We start from the raw sequence: 15,622 nt of genomic DNA, 5'->3' as shown, positions 1-15,622 counted from the left end.
AAACGGACGTGACTCCGTATGAGTTATGGAAGGGTAAAAAACCTTCATACAAATACATTCGAGTGTGGGGGTGCCTTGCCAAGGTGACGGTTCCGCCACCAAAGGCACTAACGATAGGACCTAAAACCGTGGATTATATATTCATTGGATATGCACACCATAGTAATGTGCATAGGTTTCTTGTACATGAGTCCAAGAATCCCAATGTACATGAAGGCATTATTGTTGAGTGGAGGACCAACGATTTTTTTGAAAATGTGTTTCCCTGTTTAAGGAAAACACATGCGAGTTTATCAAGAGCGGGTGATGAAGAAAGTACATCAAGAGCGATTGATGATAATGTTCATGATGAGAGACATGAACGACCCGAAATTGAGGAAGGTGAGCTTAGACGAAGCAAAATACCAAGGATTGAAAAATCCTTCGGTCCTGATTTCGTGAGCTACATGGTTGAGGGGTGAGCCCAATACCTACCGCGAGGCGGTTACCTCCGCGGAATCACCTCAATGGAAAGAAGCAATTAAGAACGAGATAGATTCTATATTGCAAAATCATACTTGGGAGTTAGTAGATCTTCCGCCGGGTTGTAAACCCCTTGGATATCGTTGGATATTCAAAAGGAAGATGAAAGCCGATGGAAGTATTGATAAATACAAGGTAAGGTTAGTGATCAAAAGGTATAGACAAAAAGAAGGTCTAGACTATTTTGATACTACACGCCGGTCATGCGAATAACCTCAATAAGGTTGGTCTTGCAATCGCGGCCTTACGAAATTTGGAAATTCACCAAATGGATGTAAAAACCGCATTTCTAAATGGCGATTTAGATGAAGAGATTTACATGGAGCAACCCGAGGGTTTCTGCGCCCCAGGGAAATAGGGCAAAGTATGTAAACTAGTCAAATCATTGTATGGTTTGAAGCAAGCTCCAAAACAATGGCACTTAAAGTTTGATCATGTCATGCTTGACAATGGTTTCAAAATAAACGAGTGTGAAAAATGTGTCTATGTGAAGGACACACCAGGAGGTTATGTGATTTTATGTCTTTATGTAGATGATATGCTTATCATTGGGAGTAATGATACTATGATTAAATCTACAAAAGATATGTTGAAAGAGAGGTTTGACATGAAAGACTTGGGTCTCGCGGACGTGATTCTTGGGGTTCAAATTACTAGAACCCAAAATGGTCTTATCTTGAGTCAATCCCACTATGTGGATAAAATTCTTGAGAAATTCAATAAGGATGACACGCGTGTCGCGTCAACTCCAATTGATACGACCCACCATCTATCTAAAAATAGAGGTGAGGGTGTTGCTCAGTTAGAGTATTCAAGAATTATTGGTAGTCTAATGTATCTTATGACATGTACTCGACCCGATCTAGCTTATGCCGTGAGTAGGCTAAGTAGATATACTTGTAATCCGAGCGTGGAATATTGGAAAAGTATAACACGGGTTCTAAGGTACTTAAGATACACAAGAGACTATGGACTCCATTATAATCGAGATCCAGCTGTGATCAAAGGATACAGTGATGCAAATTGGATTTCGGATATAAAAGATTCTAAATCAACAAGTGAATATGTATTCACACTTGGTGGTGCAGCTATTGCTTGGAAGTCTTCTAAGGAAACGGTTATAGCTAGATCCACGATGGAATCGGAGTTTATCGCCTTGGATAAATGTGGTGAAGAGGCGGAATGGCTACGTTAATTTATGGAAGATATTCCAATATGGCCAAAGCCTTTGTCGGCTATTTGGATACATTGTGACAGTCAATCAGCGATTGGTAGAGCCCATAGCGTGATGTACAACGGCAAATCAAGGCATATTTGACGTAGACATAACACGGTACGACAACTACTCACAACGGGCGTTATCACGATTGACTATGTAAAGTCAAAAGATAACATTGCAGACCCGTTAACAAAAGGCTTAAGCAAAGAGTTAGTTTAGGATAACTTAATCATGAAACCAAGGGTGGTCACTATGGGGGATTACCCCAAACCAAACTAAAGGGCATTGCGTGCGTGCGCGTCCTAGTCCATTCCAATCAGTGACACATGTTGTAAGGATAAGCATAATAAAGGTTAATGATTTGTGGAAATCAACAAACCTATTGCTTTTAATAATTCGAGCGAGAATCACCTATGTGAGAGAGAACTAGGGTCGGTTCGAATGGATTTTGGGGCAAAATCCTAGAGCTCTCGCAGAACCAGACTAGTGTTCCAGGACCATAATAGGACACGATAGTGAGGGGTTGGCCAGACCAAGGAGAGTGTTGTGTGAAGCGTATTGTCGTCTACATAAATGGGGGTATGTTTAAAGACTTCATGTCTACACACCGCTAGGAGACTAAGTATGCTTCACAAAGAAATGTTCAAAGGGTAACACCTACCTATTCTGCAATGTTGAACCGTTGAATTGAATCTAAGAAACTTGCATGCATGGATTGATCTTAATGTGAAAATGAATGAGTTTTGTTTTCACATGTGAGGGATTTTGGAAAATATGTGGAAATGAATAAGTTTTGTTTTCACATATGAGGGATTGTTGGAAAATTTTTGTTAAAAATAAAAATAATTGTTTAAACTTTGAATTATTTTATTCAAGATTGTAAGTCAATTAGTCAAAGCCATTAAAATGTTCTTTAATTTGGTCAAAAAAATTAAAGTTTTGGTTAATGGTTCCTTTAATTTGGCAAAAATTAAAGTTTTGGTTAATGATGGTTGAATGGTTTCAACTTTCTGCTAGTATAAATACCAAGGGAGCTCCTTGGTTGTAGACACATAAAAAACACAAAATTAACACATTCTCTTTTGTGTTTTCTTCAACTTTCTCCTTAAAAAATTCAACATTCTTGATCATCTTCATCATTTTCTTTAAGGTACTATTCGGGTGCTAGAGCCCTTCCCGGCAGTACATATTGCTTATGCCGTTGTACCCTGAGAAACAAAACGGGGAGAGACCCGGAATTTGTTTTTAGGGCCCCGTGTAAAATACGATCCTCGGCCACAAAGACTACGACACTATTCTTCTTCTACACCTTTCTTGCATTTTTTTTATTTCAATTGTATTGTAATTTTGATTTTTTTCCGGTGTAATTCGTAATGTAATTTACTTGCTTTCCTAGGTAGGTTTGATTCCTTATATTGTAATCATTTTATTAAAAGTGGTTTATTTTTATACGCGAACGATTTCTTACATCATTTCTAGTTACAAAAATATATATATTTCTAAACTACTAAATATTTGTACAATATGGCCTATGGGGTTTGAACACCTTTACCACCTTAGGTTATTCTCTAACTTTATTTTATAAAAAATATTGATACATTCAAACTATTTGACATACTTACCATTTTATTTATTAGCCAGAATATATGTGATTAAATAGTATTTAATGTCCAATAAAAGAATTATTCTTTCCTTTAATTACTCGTAAAGTTGTTCCATCACAATAAAGAAAAAGAAAGTATCAAGGAATAAAGAACATTTAATTAAAACATAATATTCCAATTATCAAACGAAGGAAATCTGACTTATGCGGCTGAATTTATGATATGAGTAAAAAAATTTAATATAAGCGTAACACAAATAGGTGATGTACGTTTAGTCCAGAGTTAAGACGGGTTTAGAATGGTTTTGGGTTGAGGTGAGTCCATGAACACGCTTAACTTAATATATACGTTTTATTTTGTAATTTTTTCTTATGAAAAGGGTGCTTTGTGAATGTTATTTAGTATTTTACGTCAAATTTAAAGAGAAACGTGGAGTGAAACTTATAGTTTAATATACCTCTATTTTTTGTTGAAAATTTGTAACTCTGGAGTATTTATCAAAAAAGAAAAGAAAAGAAAAAAAAAAAAGAGGATAACACATAACAATTTATTTACTTAGGTCAAACAAGTCTTGTTAATGCAACCCGTAAATACATATATGTCATGTCCGATCTATTTAACACCCATTCTTTGAATCGGTAGCTTTAGTAAGTGTAACACATTCTGCATTGTCGATTTGTTTTAGACACTTATTTATACAAGAAGGATTATAATATGGTTTTAGTTCTTGTGCATTGATAAAAATAACTTCTTTACTCAATTAGTTCCAATATGACTTTTTCAATGCTCATGCTTTTAGTTAATTTCTAGCTTCTCAAATGAACTCTTGTGTCTATCATTACATGTATCTTGTGTTAAATCTAAGGGTACTTTAGTCTTTAACTAACATTAACTCATCCAGCCTCACAGTTCAACATCTTTTGTGGATCCAAGTAACCTCACGGTCATCTATAAACTAGAACCTCTTTAATGAAGAGATAAAACTCGGCTTGCAAAGGACATCCTCAAATTTCCCAAGCCCCAATTTTGTTAAAACAATGTTAATGGTTGGAAGATAGATGAAAGCTAGAGGGCGAGGGGTGTTCGCGGATGTGCTTGGGGAACATCAAAGTAAATTACATAAATAGTCTTTCATTTATCGAAGTATTTAAGTAAATTACATAATTAGCTAGTAATGTCAAAAACTATAAAACACCCTACCATTTTAAAGAAACAAACAATTCAAAACCCATGACTTCAATTAAGAATAACTCAAACTCACGAGTACTAAAAGGCTAAACTGAAACTAATGAAAAAACAAACAGTGTTAAACGACTTCAATTAACGATAGCTCAAACTTACAAGTACTAAAAAGCTAAGGTGAAACTAATGAAGTAAAAGTATTATATTGATCTAAACAAAAACAACAAGATGATAATCATAAAAATGAATGCATTAACTTAGTTAATTCTTCATATTATTAATTATTTTGATTATCCATAAACCAAGTCATATAGTTTTTTGGTTTATTATTTTCGAACTGGCTTATATACACGATATAAAAAAATTACATACATTCAAGTACTACACGATCTGGTTCGATATGTACTCTTTGACACATTTAGGCGAGAGCTAAGCTTTCTGTTAAGAAAGAGACACCTATAAACATGAGAAGATGCGTATTGACAAGCAACGTATATTAAATATATTTTTTTAATAAAAATAAAATAAATAACTATATAATAAAAAAAAGGAAAAGAAAGAATAAAAGCAAACGGCCACCAACCCATTGACACTTGCCATGATAACAGTATATAATAAATATAGTAAATGATCAAACCCACGCTCCAAGTATAAATAAACCCTACCACCACCATTTCATTTCTTCATTCCACCATATCATCGTCATGTCTACACTCTGTTCCTGATATTCAAACTTTCTCTGCCGGCGGTCCACACGCCTTCAATTCTCTCAGATGCCAGGAATGGAATCAGATCTGGCCAATAAGGAACCCTTCGTGGAGGTGGACCCGTCCGGCAGATACGGACGCTACAACGAGCTGCTCGGCTCTGGCGCAGTCAAGAAAGTGTACCGAGCGTTTGACCAAGAAGAAGGAATTGAGGTTGCATGGAATCAAGTCAAGTTGAGGTACTTTTCGGATGATCATGCGATGATGGAACGGTTGTATTCCGAGGTTAAGTTGCTGACAACGTTGAAGCATAAGAATATTATCACGCTGTTTTCGCAATGGAGAGATGGTGAACGGAACACGTTGAACTTTATTACTGAAGTTTGCACGTCCGGGAATTTGAGGGATTACCGGAATAAGCATCGACAGGTGCGCAGTTATACTCTTCTTAAGTGTGTGTAAATGATGGTGTAAGATTTAACGCCCTCATATGGCTGTCCACAAAATGGTTAGTCTGTTTTGAAAAAAAAGTCAAACTTTGAAAATTATTGATCAGAACAACCCTTTGAGCTGGTCAGAACGGCCGTTTGGCAAATATTTTGACGGCCGTTCTGACCATAGACGGTTCCTAGAAAGTTTTTGGTCGAAACGGGTGTTCGACCTTTATCCAAACAATGGTTTTAAACAGCGTGGGATTAGATGTGAGACGGTATGTGTATAGCTTGCCCTATTGTAGTATTGTTTTGACAATTGTATTAAGGGGTTTACAAGATGTGGGGATATGAACTTAGCATATATTTACATAAAACTATGTATAACATTCTGCTAATTATATTATGTATGATAGGTGTCGATGCAGGCGTTAAAGAAGTGGTGTCGACAAATATTGAGAGGTTTGGATTATTTGCACACGCATGATCCGTGTATCATTCATAGAGATCTCAATTGCAGCAATATTTTTATTAATGGCAATATCGGCCAGGTATGTACATCTTCTCTATAGCATTTATATCTTAACAATGTTTGATGCTTAATAAGTTAATATATTTTTATATTATATCAATTTGAGAAGTTGATTAATCCTTGTTGAGTATGGACATAAATTCGGATCAATTTTGCACTTTTGTAACACTTCGAGGGTTATCTGGATTTGATTAAATAATATTATATTAAATTTTGCAAATTAGCTAGGGTTCTATGTAACTTTTGTTTGTAAGAATGTTTGATGGAAAAGATGGCTTAAGCATGAATCCAATTGTTAGGATTAGGGTTAGGGTTTGAAAGAGTATAATGAAAGAATAAGAATTTAGATTAGGATTAAGGTTAGGGTTAAGGTTAGCGAAGATTATAATGAAAGAACAAGGAAATGATTAGGATTATATAAAATATAACCAATTTCTAATTGTTAACTAAATATTTCTTGGCTCATTAGGCTAAGGTTTGCAAAAATTACAATACAAGATATATTCAATTTCTAATTTCTAACTAAAGATTTCTTGGCCCATTAGGTAAAAATTGGTGATTTTGGTTTAGCTGCGATAGTAGGTAAGAGTCATTGTGCACATTCAATACTCGGGACACCTGAATTCATGGCCCCCGAGTTGTACGAAGAGGACTACACAGAGCTAGTCGATATATACTCTTTCGGCATGTGTTTACTTGAATTGGTTACTCTTGAATTGCCTTACAGTGAATGTAACAACGTTGCCAGAATTTACAAAAAAGTAACATCTGGAATCAGACCGGATGCCATGAATAAGGTAAAGGATCCTGAGGTAAAGGCCTTTATTGAGAAATGTTTAGCCCAACCAAGGGTTAGACCTTCTGCTGCCGACCTTCTTAATGATCCTTTCTTTGATAACATATGTGATGATGGTGAAATCTGATGACGACTTGTTAACAAACAAGTATTAGCAAGTCAAGTTCATATAGTAATCGCGTGTTAAATGTTTATAACTTTATTTTGTTTGCGTGTTATTTGGTGTCGTCGGGTTTGAATTGATTTTTCTATAACTGTTTGAAGGGTAGATGTGACCTGTTAATAGGATTTGGTTTTATTGGGGTAGTTGTTTGGTGGTGGGAACAATATTTGTAGATAGATGTTGGATTGTATTTGTATTGTTTTTTTATGGCTAAGCCACTAAGGTGTAAAATGTATATTTGTTTACGTTTATGAAAAGTCAAAACTATTTTTAAATTATAAGATTTGCATATTTCTTTTGACTAATGTTTATATAATTATTTTAAACATGTTTAGAATATTTAATACTAATTATTTGGTGTCCAATAAATTCAATGAACAATGAGTCGTCACCATATTAATAATTGTACAAGTTGTAGCTACAACTTCATGACGTAAACAAGATATTTTTTGAAACGTTATTCTGTTTATGATATTCGGTTAGAGCTTATGTATGAAATTAAGAATTATATATGGATTTATAGTTTAGATTAATTTTATGTGTATTATTTACATGGGAAAATGCTTAAATACAAATGAAAATAAAATGAGAAATGTAAGAAGAATTTGTGGCTAAATAAAAAACCTCTCAACAAAAAAATATTAAAATAATAAAAAAATCACAACTTAAAATATATATAAAAAACGAAAAAAATTTAAAAACTCAAATGTTTTCTTTCTCATTCTCATCCCTCCCCACCCCCACACAAAAAAAAAACCCGACAAAAAGACAAAATGCCAAGATCAAGGACACAATGATGAAAATGAACAGAAGACACAATAGATTGCAAAATATAACACAATGTCGAACAAAATATAACGCAATGTTGTGCAACGTGGCGCTGACCGGGCCCAATCCTTCAACCCTTATCGGTTGCACCACCGGTGAATTCATCCGCGCCCACTGGATTCATCCATTCTTGAGCCAACCCGTCAATTTTCTTCCTTTAACCCAAGCGAGCACACTCGCCCGGGTCATGACGGCCCGCTTGCGGTGAGTGATGAAACGAGGGTGCTATGGTGTTTATGACCGACGTGGCTCGCGTCACTCGTTAAAACCGGTCGCTCGCTTATCACAACGCATAGTCTTACATTTTAATAGAACTTTTAAAATGTAGTCACCTTATAAGCAGTTAGTTCATTGAGCATTAATGTTGTTAAACTAGAAACATAAAAGAAAATTTTTCAACCGAACTCTTTTTAGCACAAACCGAATTAATAATGCACTGATACAAATGAATAAACATAAAATAAGTAAACTCAACACACAAATTGCATAAGTGAAATTTTGTTAATAATAATAATAATCTACCTATTCTAATAAAGTAAAATAAATGTGGACACTTGTCATGTTTTGATTAATTCTTACAATTTTTTCCCCTCAAAATTAATATACCCTAATATATGTAACAAATCAATAATTATTCACTTTCTTTTTACACTATATTTATATAATATCTATATATTTTTATAAATATAAATATTAACATATTATTTTACTATATATTTCAAAATACTTGGTGAATTCCAAAAATCAACAACAAATCATGTTTCTCAAATGAAAATTGTTTCGGGTTTTTGGTGGAACTTAAATTTGATTTTATGGGTCAAAAGTTGGTAAATAGATTGTTTGTACAAGTTAACTACATTAAGGTCAAAATTTGTTACATGTCAAAAATAAAAATTTTGAGTATTTTTAAAAGCTTGATAATGCAAAATAGATTTATCGTCAAATTTGTTATGGGTTCAAAGTGTTGACTTTAAAATGTCAAAAGTATGAAAGTTAGAATTTTAAACATGATTCGGGTTTCAAATTTATTTTTAAAGGCATTTTTTGAAATAATCAAATGGTTCGGAATTTGGTAAGTTGACTATTTTTCTCTCAATTATTAAAATTTAAGAAAAGATTGCGATCACTTTCGACATGCCACCCCCATGCCTATCAATGCTTCTAACTTTTATCAAATTTAAAATATTTATGTCAACGTTAATTTTTTCCTTCAATGATGATCAGAATGTTGTGTGGGAAGCATGTCATGCAAAACTATGCTCAAAAGTAACAAAATATTCACAAAATTGAATAGGTTAACATGTTATTTTTTATGTTGTCATTATAACAAAGTTGAGAAGCCTTCTGAAACTTGTGAAAATCTTTTTCATGGTGTAGCTCAGAAAAACATAGTTCTTGAAGAACATCCATTGTTACAACTTAATGTTCTACTTTCCTTTGATGGATGGTAAATTGATAAATATATCAATATATGTAACGCCTCTTTTGTATTTAGGCTGAGTGGTTAGAACTACTATCGTGGGAGAAGTGTTATTTCCGAAATTGGTTCATAACCAAAATTCTTTCAATTATAAATATATGACACCAAGAATGAATTTTTCAATAGAAAGAAGCATTCACGGGTACGTTTTTGCACGGACATTTTTTTTATTAAGTTCATTTAAAAAAATTATTTTGTGATATAAATAAAATCAATTTATGTATACATTGTATAGATACAAGTATAGATGTAATATATATTTTTTTTTCATATACGCTATGTAATTATTTGTTTTACTTATAATTTTATAATTTGAATTATCCCGTGTATGACACGGGCTCTAAAACTAGTAATAATAATAAAACTTTATGTATTGAAGAAACTCGAACCAAGAACATTAATAACGTATGCTGATGCAAATTACATATCTTATAAATCTGATTATATTAGTTTAGGAAGAAAAAAAAAAGCAATTTCACATTGATATCAAAATTAGGACCTCAAAAATTTATAATTATTTGCTGATAGTCGCTCTCAAGCTTGTTGCATTCCAATTAGTAAAGAAGCAAGTAATGGCAGAATTAATTATCCTTGAAATTGGTTTACTTTCGTAAACATATCCATTATTAGTTCTTACTGTGGCGGGTTCGGACGGTGATCTTTGGACTCCAATTCTTAATCCGGTGGTGTGCCTGGTTCAGTATTGGATTCGCCCTACAAGTTGCGTGTGTGGTGAGTCTGTATCACATTCAATTTGTAGTTCTATTATAGCTACTGGATTTTATAGATTACCTACAACAAGTAGAAATCCTGATAACATGAACGTAAGTGCCAACGTAATCAGTATATTCTTTGTCTATAGCCGATTATGTGAATATGGCTTTAAACTTGCGCATTTCCAGTTTTTCCTTTTACAGATTCTATAATTTCTTCTTTTCATAAAGCAATATTCCCTTTTCCCATTACCTTATTAAAGCTTTGGATCCTTTCCAATACACACCTCCTACCTCTAGTTGTGGAGAGAGTCTTCTGGCGTCTCATTGAATCCTCCAACCTAGGTTCGTCCAATACTCGTGATTGATACATCGTAGTCGTTTGTAACATGTTCATAATGTTTTGAGGGTTTTCGCCCCTACTAACATAATATTATGAGAGTTTTTGTCACGGTAGCGTGCAATTTATGCTTCGGAGCTTCGTAAATTCCATGATACAGCCATTTTCATTAGTGTCGTTTGTTTGCAACTTTGGTACAAGTTTATACTTACCTCATGTTTAATTAATTCACTTATTGCATTTTATTGTGCATGATTGTCACAAATATTAAAAGGATCGCGGTGCACTTCAGTTCGTAGTGCTTTCTAAAGTCTTGCGCATATATGTTGAAAAGCTTTTCTTGCGTAAATTATTGATGAATTGGCATCCTTCCTTGATATCAACCATTGACTTTAATCTAAGGTTTCAAAATCTTCTTAGACCTTCCGCACCAGGGTCATCCATAGCTTATATGGAGAAGATTTATGAGAATGATGGAAAAGGCAAATGTTGTGGAGGCCATCCATCCTTGAAGATCTTTTATCATGGATGGTGGTTTGTGGGTCCTTGATATTGGTGATGTGAAAATTATGAGGTTGTTTGTGGGAAAAATGAATATGTTATTGTTGTAGATAAAAGTGTTTGCGGAAAAAATAAAATAGAAAGTTGATGTGGCACGCTGACTAGACTGTTTGTGGAGAAAATTAGTGGCGGACATAGCATATGAGGAGGGGTAGCCTCCGCTACCCCTCAACATTTACCGATAGTGTAAAAAAAAATTTTTTTGTCAGTTTTCATGTTTCGTTACTCCTGAACAAAAAATAACGTTACCCCTATGTATTTTAAGCTCAGTCAATTTAATACTTAAACCCAACAAAAGACCACTTAAATTATAAAGCCTAAACCAAAAAACCCAATAACCCAAATAATACAATAAAAAAAAAGGAACAAACCTCAGACTTGGTACTCTACTAACGACACTTTGGTACTCTGCTAATGACACTGCAACCAGCCACCACCACGACACCTCCACCTCCAACCACCTACCGCCAGTCCGCCACCATCAGTTCACTCGGCCACTCCACCTCTGGCCTCTCTTTCTTTCCGGTAAAATTTCTTGTATTTAGGGAGTTAGGGTTATGTTTAAATTGGAATTAATTTAGGATTTAGGGTTTATGTTTAAATTGGAATTGATTAGGTATTTAGGGTTATGTTTAGTTGGAATTAATAAGGGATTTAAGCATTTAGGTTTATGTGTAAATTGGAATTGATATTAGGTTTTTTGTTCAAATTTTGTTTATGGAACTTTGAAGGTGAGTATAAAGCCTCTTATTAGCCGCCTTTTTAAACGTCAAAGAAGAAAAAACGATGACATTGGTTCATCACCAAGTTTAAATATTCTAACTTCAAGTTCAAATATGTGTGACTCTTTTATTTTCTTATTTAATTAAATATTGTGTTTATCAATATTTTAGTTGAGTAAACTTTAAAATTACTCATTAACAATATATGGTTGATCTTATCAAAAGATATCAATAAAATCATTGTATTAGTAGTTTAATAATTTGAATAATTTTTACAATATCATTAAGTAAACAAGTTTAAGTTATATTGATGCGACCCATTACAAACCAACTTGTTTTAATCCTCCATTGTAAATGGGTTAATTGGGCGCCGGTATGCTTGCAACACGAAGCCGAGCCGAGACGTGCCAAACGCGTAACCAGACACATGCACGAGCAAAACGCGTTACCGGGCTCTGCTACGCGCGAAACGCGTAATCAGACCACGTAAACGCGAAGCCGCGGTAAAAAATTTTTTTGTCTTAATGTACGGTTAAAAAAACCTTTTACACTACCCCTGAAATTATTTTCTAGATCCGCCACTTGAGAAAATTACTCTAAACTGATGCGTTACGCTTTATTTAATAAGGAGACTTTGTATTGGATCTTTTAGTTGTATATGATATTTTAAAATTTTATAAAAGTATATTAAGATTCTCAAAATGAATTAATTCTCCCTTCGCGTCTGTTGGAAATAACACAAATTCCTTTCTTTTTGATTCACAACCTGTAACCTAAACTAAGTAAAAGGCCGACACCAATTTTTCACCACCTCCACATCAACAATTTTATATGCAATCGAGGATATGTAATTGCTAGCATATTTTGTAACATTTTTTTATACAATTCACCGACCGTTGTAAGAGTAAGACCACTTCAAATACAGATAACTTACTTACAAATACAAAATGCTTCTATAGCATGCCCAAATGCTAGAACCAAGTATTTAGTTGATATAAGTTGCAATACCTTTGTACTGTATACTTTTATTGGCGTTTTCAATCAATTCTCACAGTGAAATTTGCACCAAATGATTTTCCTTTTCGTCTTTAATGCATCGACGAATCATTTACGATGAGTTGTGTTAATAAGAAGATGGTGAAATGTTCACTTCTATTGGTACATCTTGTTTTCCTATTGAAAGTGTGCTTTATACTATACTACTATAAGCTCCTTGTTTCGGGGAAGCCTCCACTTTTTACGGCGTACATGACTTCCCAGTTTCGATATGGTGAACATCCCTAACAGAATTTCATGAGATGACTGACACCAAATATCCATTTGAACATCTTCTCATTGTCGCTTAGTTTTCCAACATCATTATGAAAGTTCATCACTCATTTTGAGAGTATTTTTGAAGAATTCCTTTTTAATGCTAGACCGAAATTTCACATATATGATCAAATTCCTCAATCATCACTCAGTCTCTCTCACTTATCTTCACTATGTTATGCGTAGCATTCATCATGACTCACTATCAAATTCCGAAATTTCATAAGAAAGAGGAGGGGGGGGGGGGGGTGGCAGATGCTTATTCCTCCTCACAAGTTCTTGAATTATATATGGAAGTGTTTCTTATACGATCATTATTAATCAAGGTCGTTACTGTCACAATAAACGAATGAAACTTAAATTCAATTGGTGACAATCATGATTCATTTAAAATAAATGGGTTGTTTAAGGTAAAGAAATATGCATATGGGTTCATTTAAATCAATCAAAATGCTCCAACTCGATTAACACCACCCACGGCCATTGTTTGTCTTGAAATTTTTATTTCCGGTCATGTGTTGCCGTGATCATCATTCATCTTCATGCCTACTCCTGATTTGCTGTTTCCTTTTTTATTCCAAAAATAGATCCACACCCATCTACATTCTTGTTTTCATCAAAGATTATTAATTTTATTGATCAATTGTTAAATCTTAAGACCTTATTGTGACCAGTTTTCCTTGTTTATGCCAATCTCAAAAAACAATGGAAGAGTAAGTCAAACCTCATGTCACATTTCTTAATCCCAATTATGCCCTCGGTACAGTAGCTATAACTAGCACCTAACATGACTTCTAAAGGGTTAATCTAGTCACAAAGAGCACCAACCAGAATGTTTAAGATAGACATCGTTTCTCTCAAAGAGTTTTAGATTCTTGTTGCTCTGTCATTGGAAACTATGAACATCGGTCTTTATTTAACACACTACACCCGTTTCAAAAACCCGAACCCATTACCAAGTCTCTCAAGGTCTAAACCATGCATGTTACTGCCAATATGCGCCCAAGTCCGAGGGGATTGTTATTCACACTCATAAGTTTAGCTCTAACCGCCAATGTCACCGGTAGGAAGGAAAAGGATCTTTCAACATCAGCCCAAAACGACCACGCATCCGCCCCGTCAACAGATAATGTGTATAATCCAAAACGAACAATGCATGGTACCGTGTTTTTAGTGGAGGTTGTTCTTGTAATAGCATTAGTTGGCATAATTGCCTGTGTAGTGATTGTGAAGGTTACAAAAATGCTAAAGAAAAAGAAGAGCGGAAAAAGCAATCTCGAATCATCCCCTAAAGCTTCCATGATCATGAGTTTGACCGAAGTCAAACATGAAGAAAAACACCAAGATCTTGTTTTCTTTGTGGAAGAAGAGCCTCGGTTTAAACTACAGAACCTTCTTGATGCCGGTGCGGATATGCAAAGCCAAAACTTCTGTAGCAGCCTTTACAAAGTTCAACTTAACAACAACCGCTCGTATGCGGTCAAACGATTGAAGAAATTACACGTGCCAAATGCAGAATTCGAGCGTACGATGATGAAAGTTGGGAAAATAAACCATCCAAACATTCTACCGCTTGTGGCTTATAGTTGTCAAGGTGAAGAAAAGCTTTTGATTTACAAGTATCAAAATAAAGGCAGCCTTCTCTCCCTTATGGAAAGTAAGCCAACTTACTTTTTGTATAAAAGATTCAACTAATACTGATCTAAACTAATTTTTGTTATGTGCAGGGTACGTTGAGGGGAAACGCGATTTCCCGTGGAAGCTTCGATTGTCAATAGCGGTTGGAATAGCACAAGGTTTGAATCATATATACAAAAACTTTGATGACTCAGATATTATTCCACATGGAAATATAAAGCCTTCCAACATTCTTCTAAACGAAAATGAAGAACCATTAACAAGTGAATACGGGTATTCAACGTTGCTTGATCCAAAGAGTGTGTGTTTGTTAAGATCCGACGGTTATACAGCCCCCGAGAGATCTTTATCAGAACAAGGTGACGTGTACAGTTTTGGGGTGATTCTGTTAGAACTGTTAACTGGAAAGATAGTGGACAACAGTGGGTTAGATCTACCAAAGTGGGTGAAAGCCATGGTTAGAGAAGAATGGACCGGTGAGGTTTTTGACAAGGAGATTGCAAAGGTTGGAATGATCGGTTTTCCTATGTTGAATGTTGCACTTAAATGTGTGGCTCATTTTGCTGAGAACCGGCCCACAATGGCTGAAGTTTTGGAGACGATTGTTGGGCTCGTTGATGATGATCTTTCAGGCTCGTCGGTAGAGTCCAGCCCACGAGACGGTCGCATGCTATATTCAGTCGCAGAGGGTTGAAGATATCAGTTTTTGGTTAGGTTGATATATTTATTGTTAATTATAAACAGGGTGGTTTGTGTCACTAGTTTATTACTAGGACTATTTTTGTCCTTAGCCCACCGGCCCGTTATAGGTTTGTCTAGGATTTCTGGCTTGTTTCCTATATACTATTCAATCTCTTCTACATTATGTACATA

At 34.7% G+C, this 15,622-nt stretch overlaps 2 protein-coding genes across 2 annotated transcripts; both read left to right on the top strand.

Annotated features, from left to right (window-relative positions):
• The first annotated feature begins 5,300 nt into the window (after positions 1-5,300).
• LOC143544654 (putative serine/threonine-protein kinase WNK11) lies at positions 5,301-7,529 on the top strand. Its single transcript, XM_077036708.1, has 3 exons — positions 5,301-5,663; positions 6,082-6,216; positions 6,743-7,529. The coding sequence occupies exons 1-3, from the start codon at positions 5,301-5,303 to the stop codon at positions 7,118-7,120; spliced, it is 876 nt and encodes a 291-aa protein (XP_076892823.1). The 3' UTR covers positions 7,121-7,529.
• Positions 7,530-14,089: 6,560 nt separating this feature from the next.
• LOC143544659 (leucine-rich repeat receptor-like protein kinase PXC1) lies at positions 14,090-15,443 on the top strand. The gene is made up of 2 exons (XM_077036711.1): positions 14,090-14,768; positions 14,839-15,443. Exons 1-2 carry the CDS (start codon positions 14,090-14,092, stop codon positions 15,441-15,443), a joined length of 1,284 nt encoding a protein of 427 aa, XP_076892826.1.
• Positions 15,444-15,622: the final 179 nt, after the last annotated feature.

Source organism: Bidens hawaiensis, unplaced genomic scaffold, assembly GCF_021521415.1.
Source record: "Bidens hawaiensis isolate Kalapana, Puna unplaced genomic scaffold, B.hawaiensis_p1.1 tig00013659_1, whole genome shotgun sequence".
Lineage (NCBI taxonomy): Eukaryota > Viridiplantae > Streptophyta > Magnoliopsida > Asterales > Asteraceae > Bidens > Bidens hawaiensis.
The sequence above is the reverse complement of the archived record's forward strand: the minus strand, read 5'-3'. Positions and strand labels throughout refer to the sequence as shown.

Excerpts from the sequence above, each read along its gene's own strand:
- LOC143544654 (XM_077036708.1), top strand. The coding sequence starts at position 5,301 with ATGCCAGGAATGGAATCAGATCTGGCCAATAAGGAACCCTTCGTGGAG. Across the intron at positions 5,664-6,081 it reads ACCGGAATAAGCATCGACAG|GTGTCGATGCAGGCGTTAAA; the intron begins GTGCGCAGTTAT and ends TATGTATGATAG. Across the intron at positions 6,217-6,742 it reads TTAATGGCAATATCGGCCAG|GTAAAAATTGGTGATTTTGG; the intron begins GTATGTACATCT and ends TTGGCCCATTAG.
- LOC143544659 (XM_077036711.1), top strand. The coding sequence starts at position 14,090 with ATGCATGTTACTGCCAATATGCGCCCAAGTCCGAGGGGATTGTTATTC. Across the intron at positions 14,769-14,838 it reads CCTTCTCTCCCTTATGGAAA|GGTACGTTGAGGGGAAACGC; the intron begins GTAAGCCAACTT and ends TGTTATGTGCAG.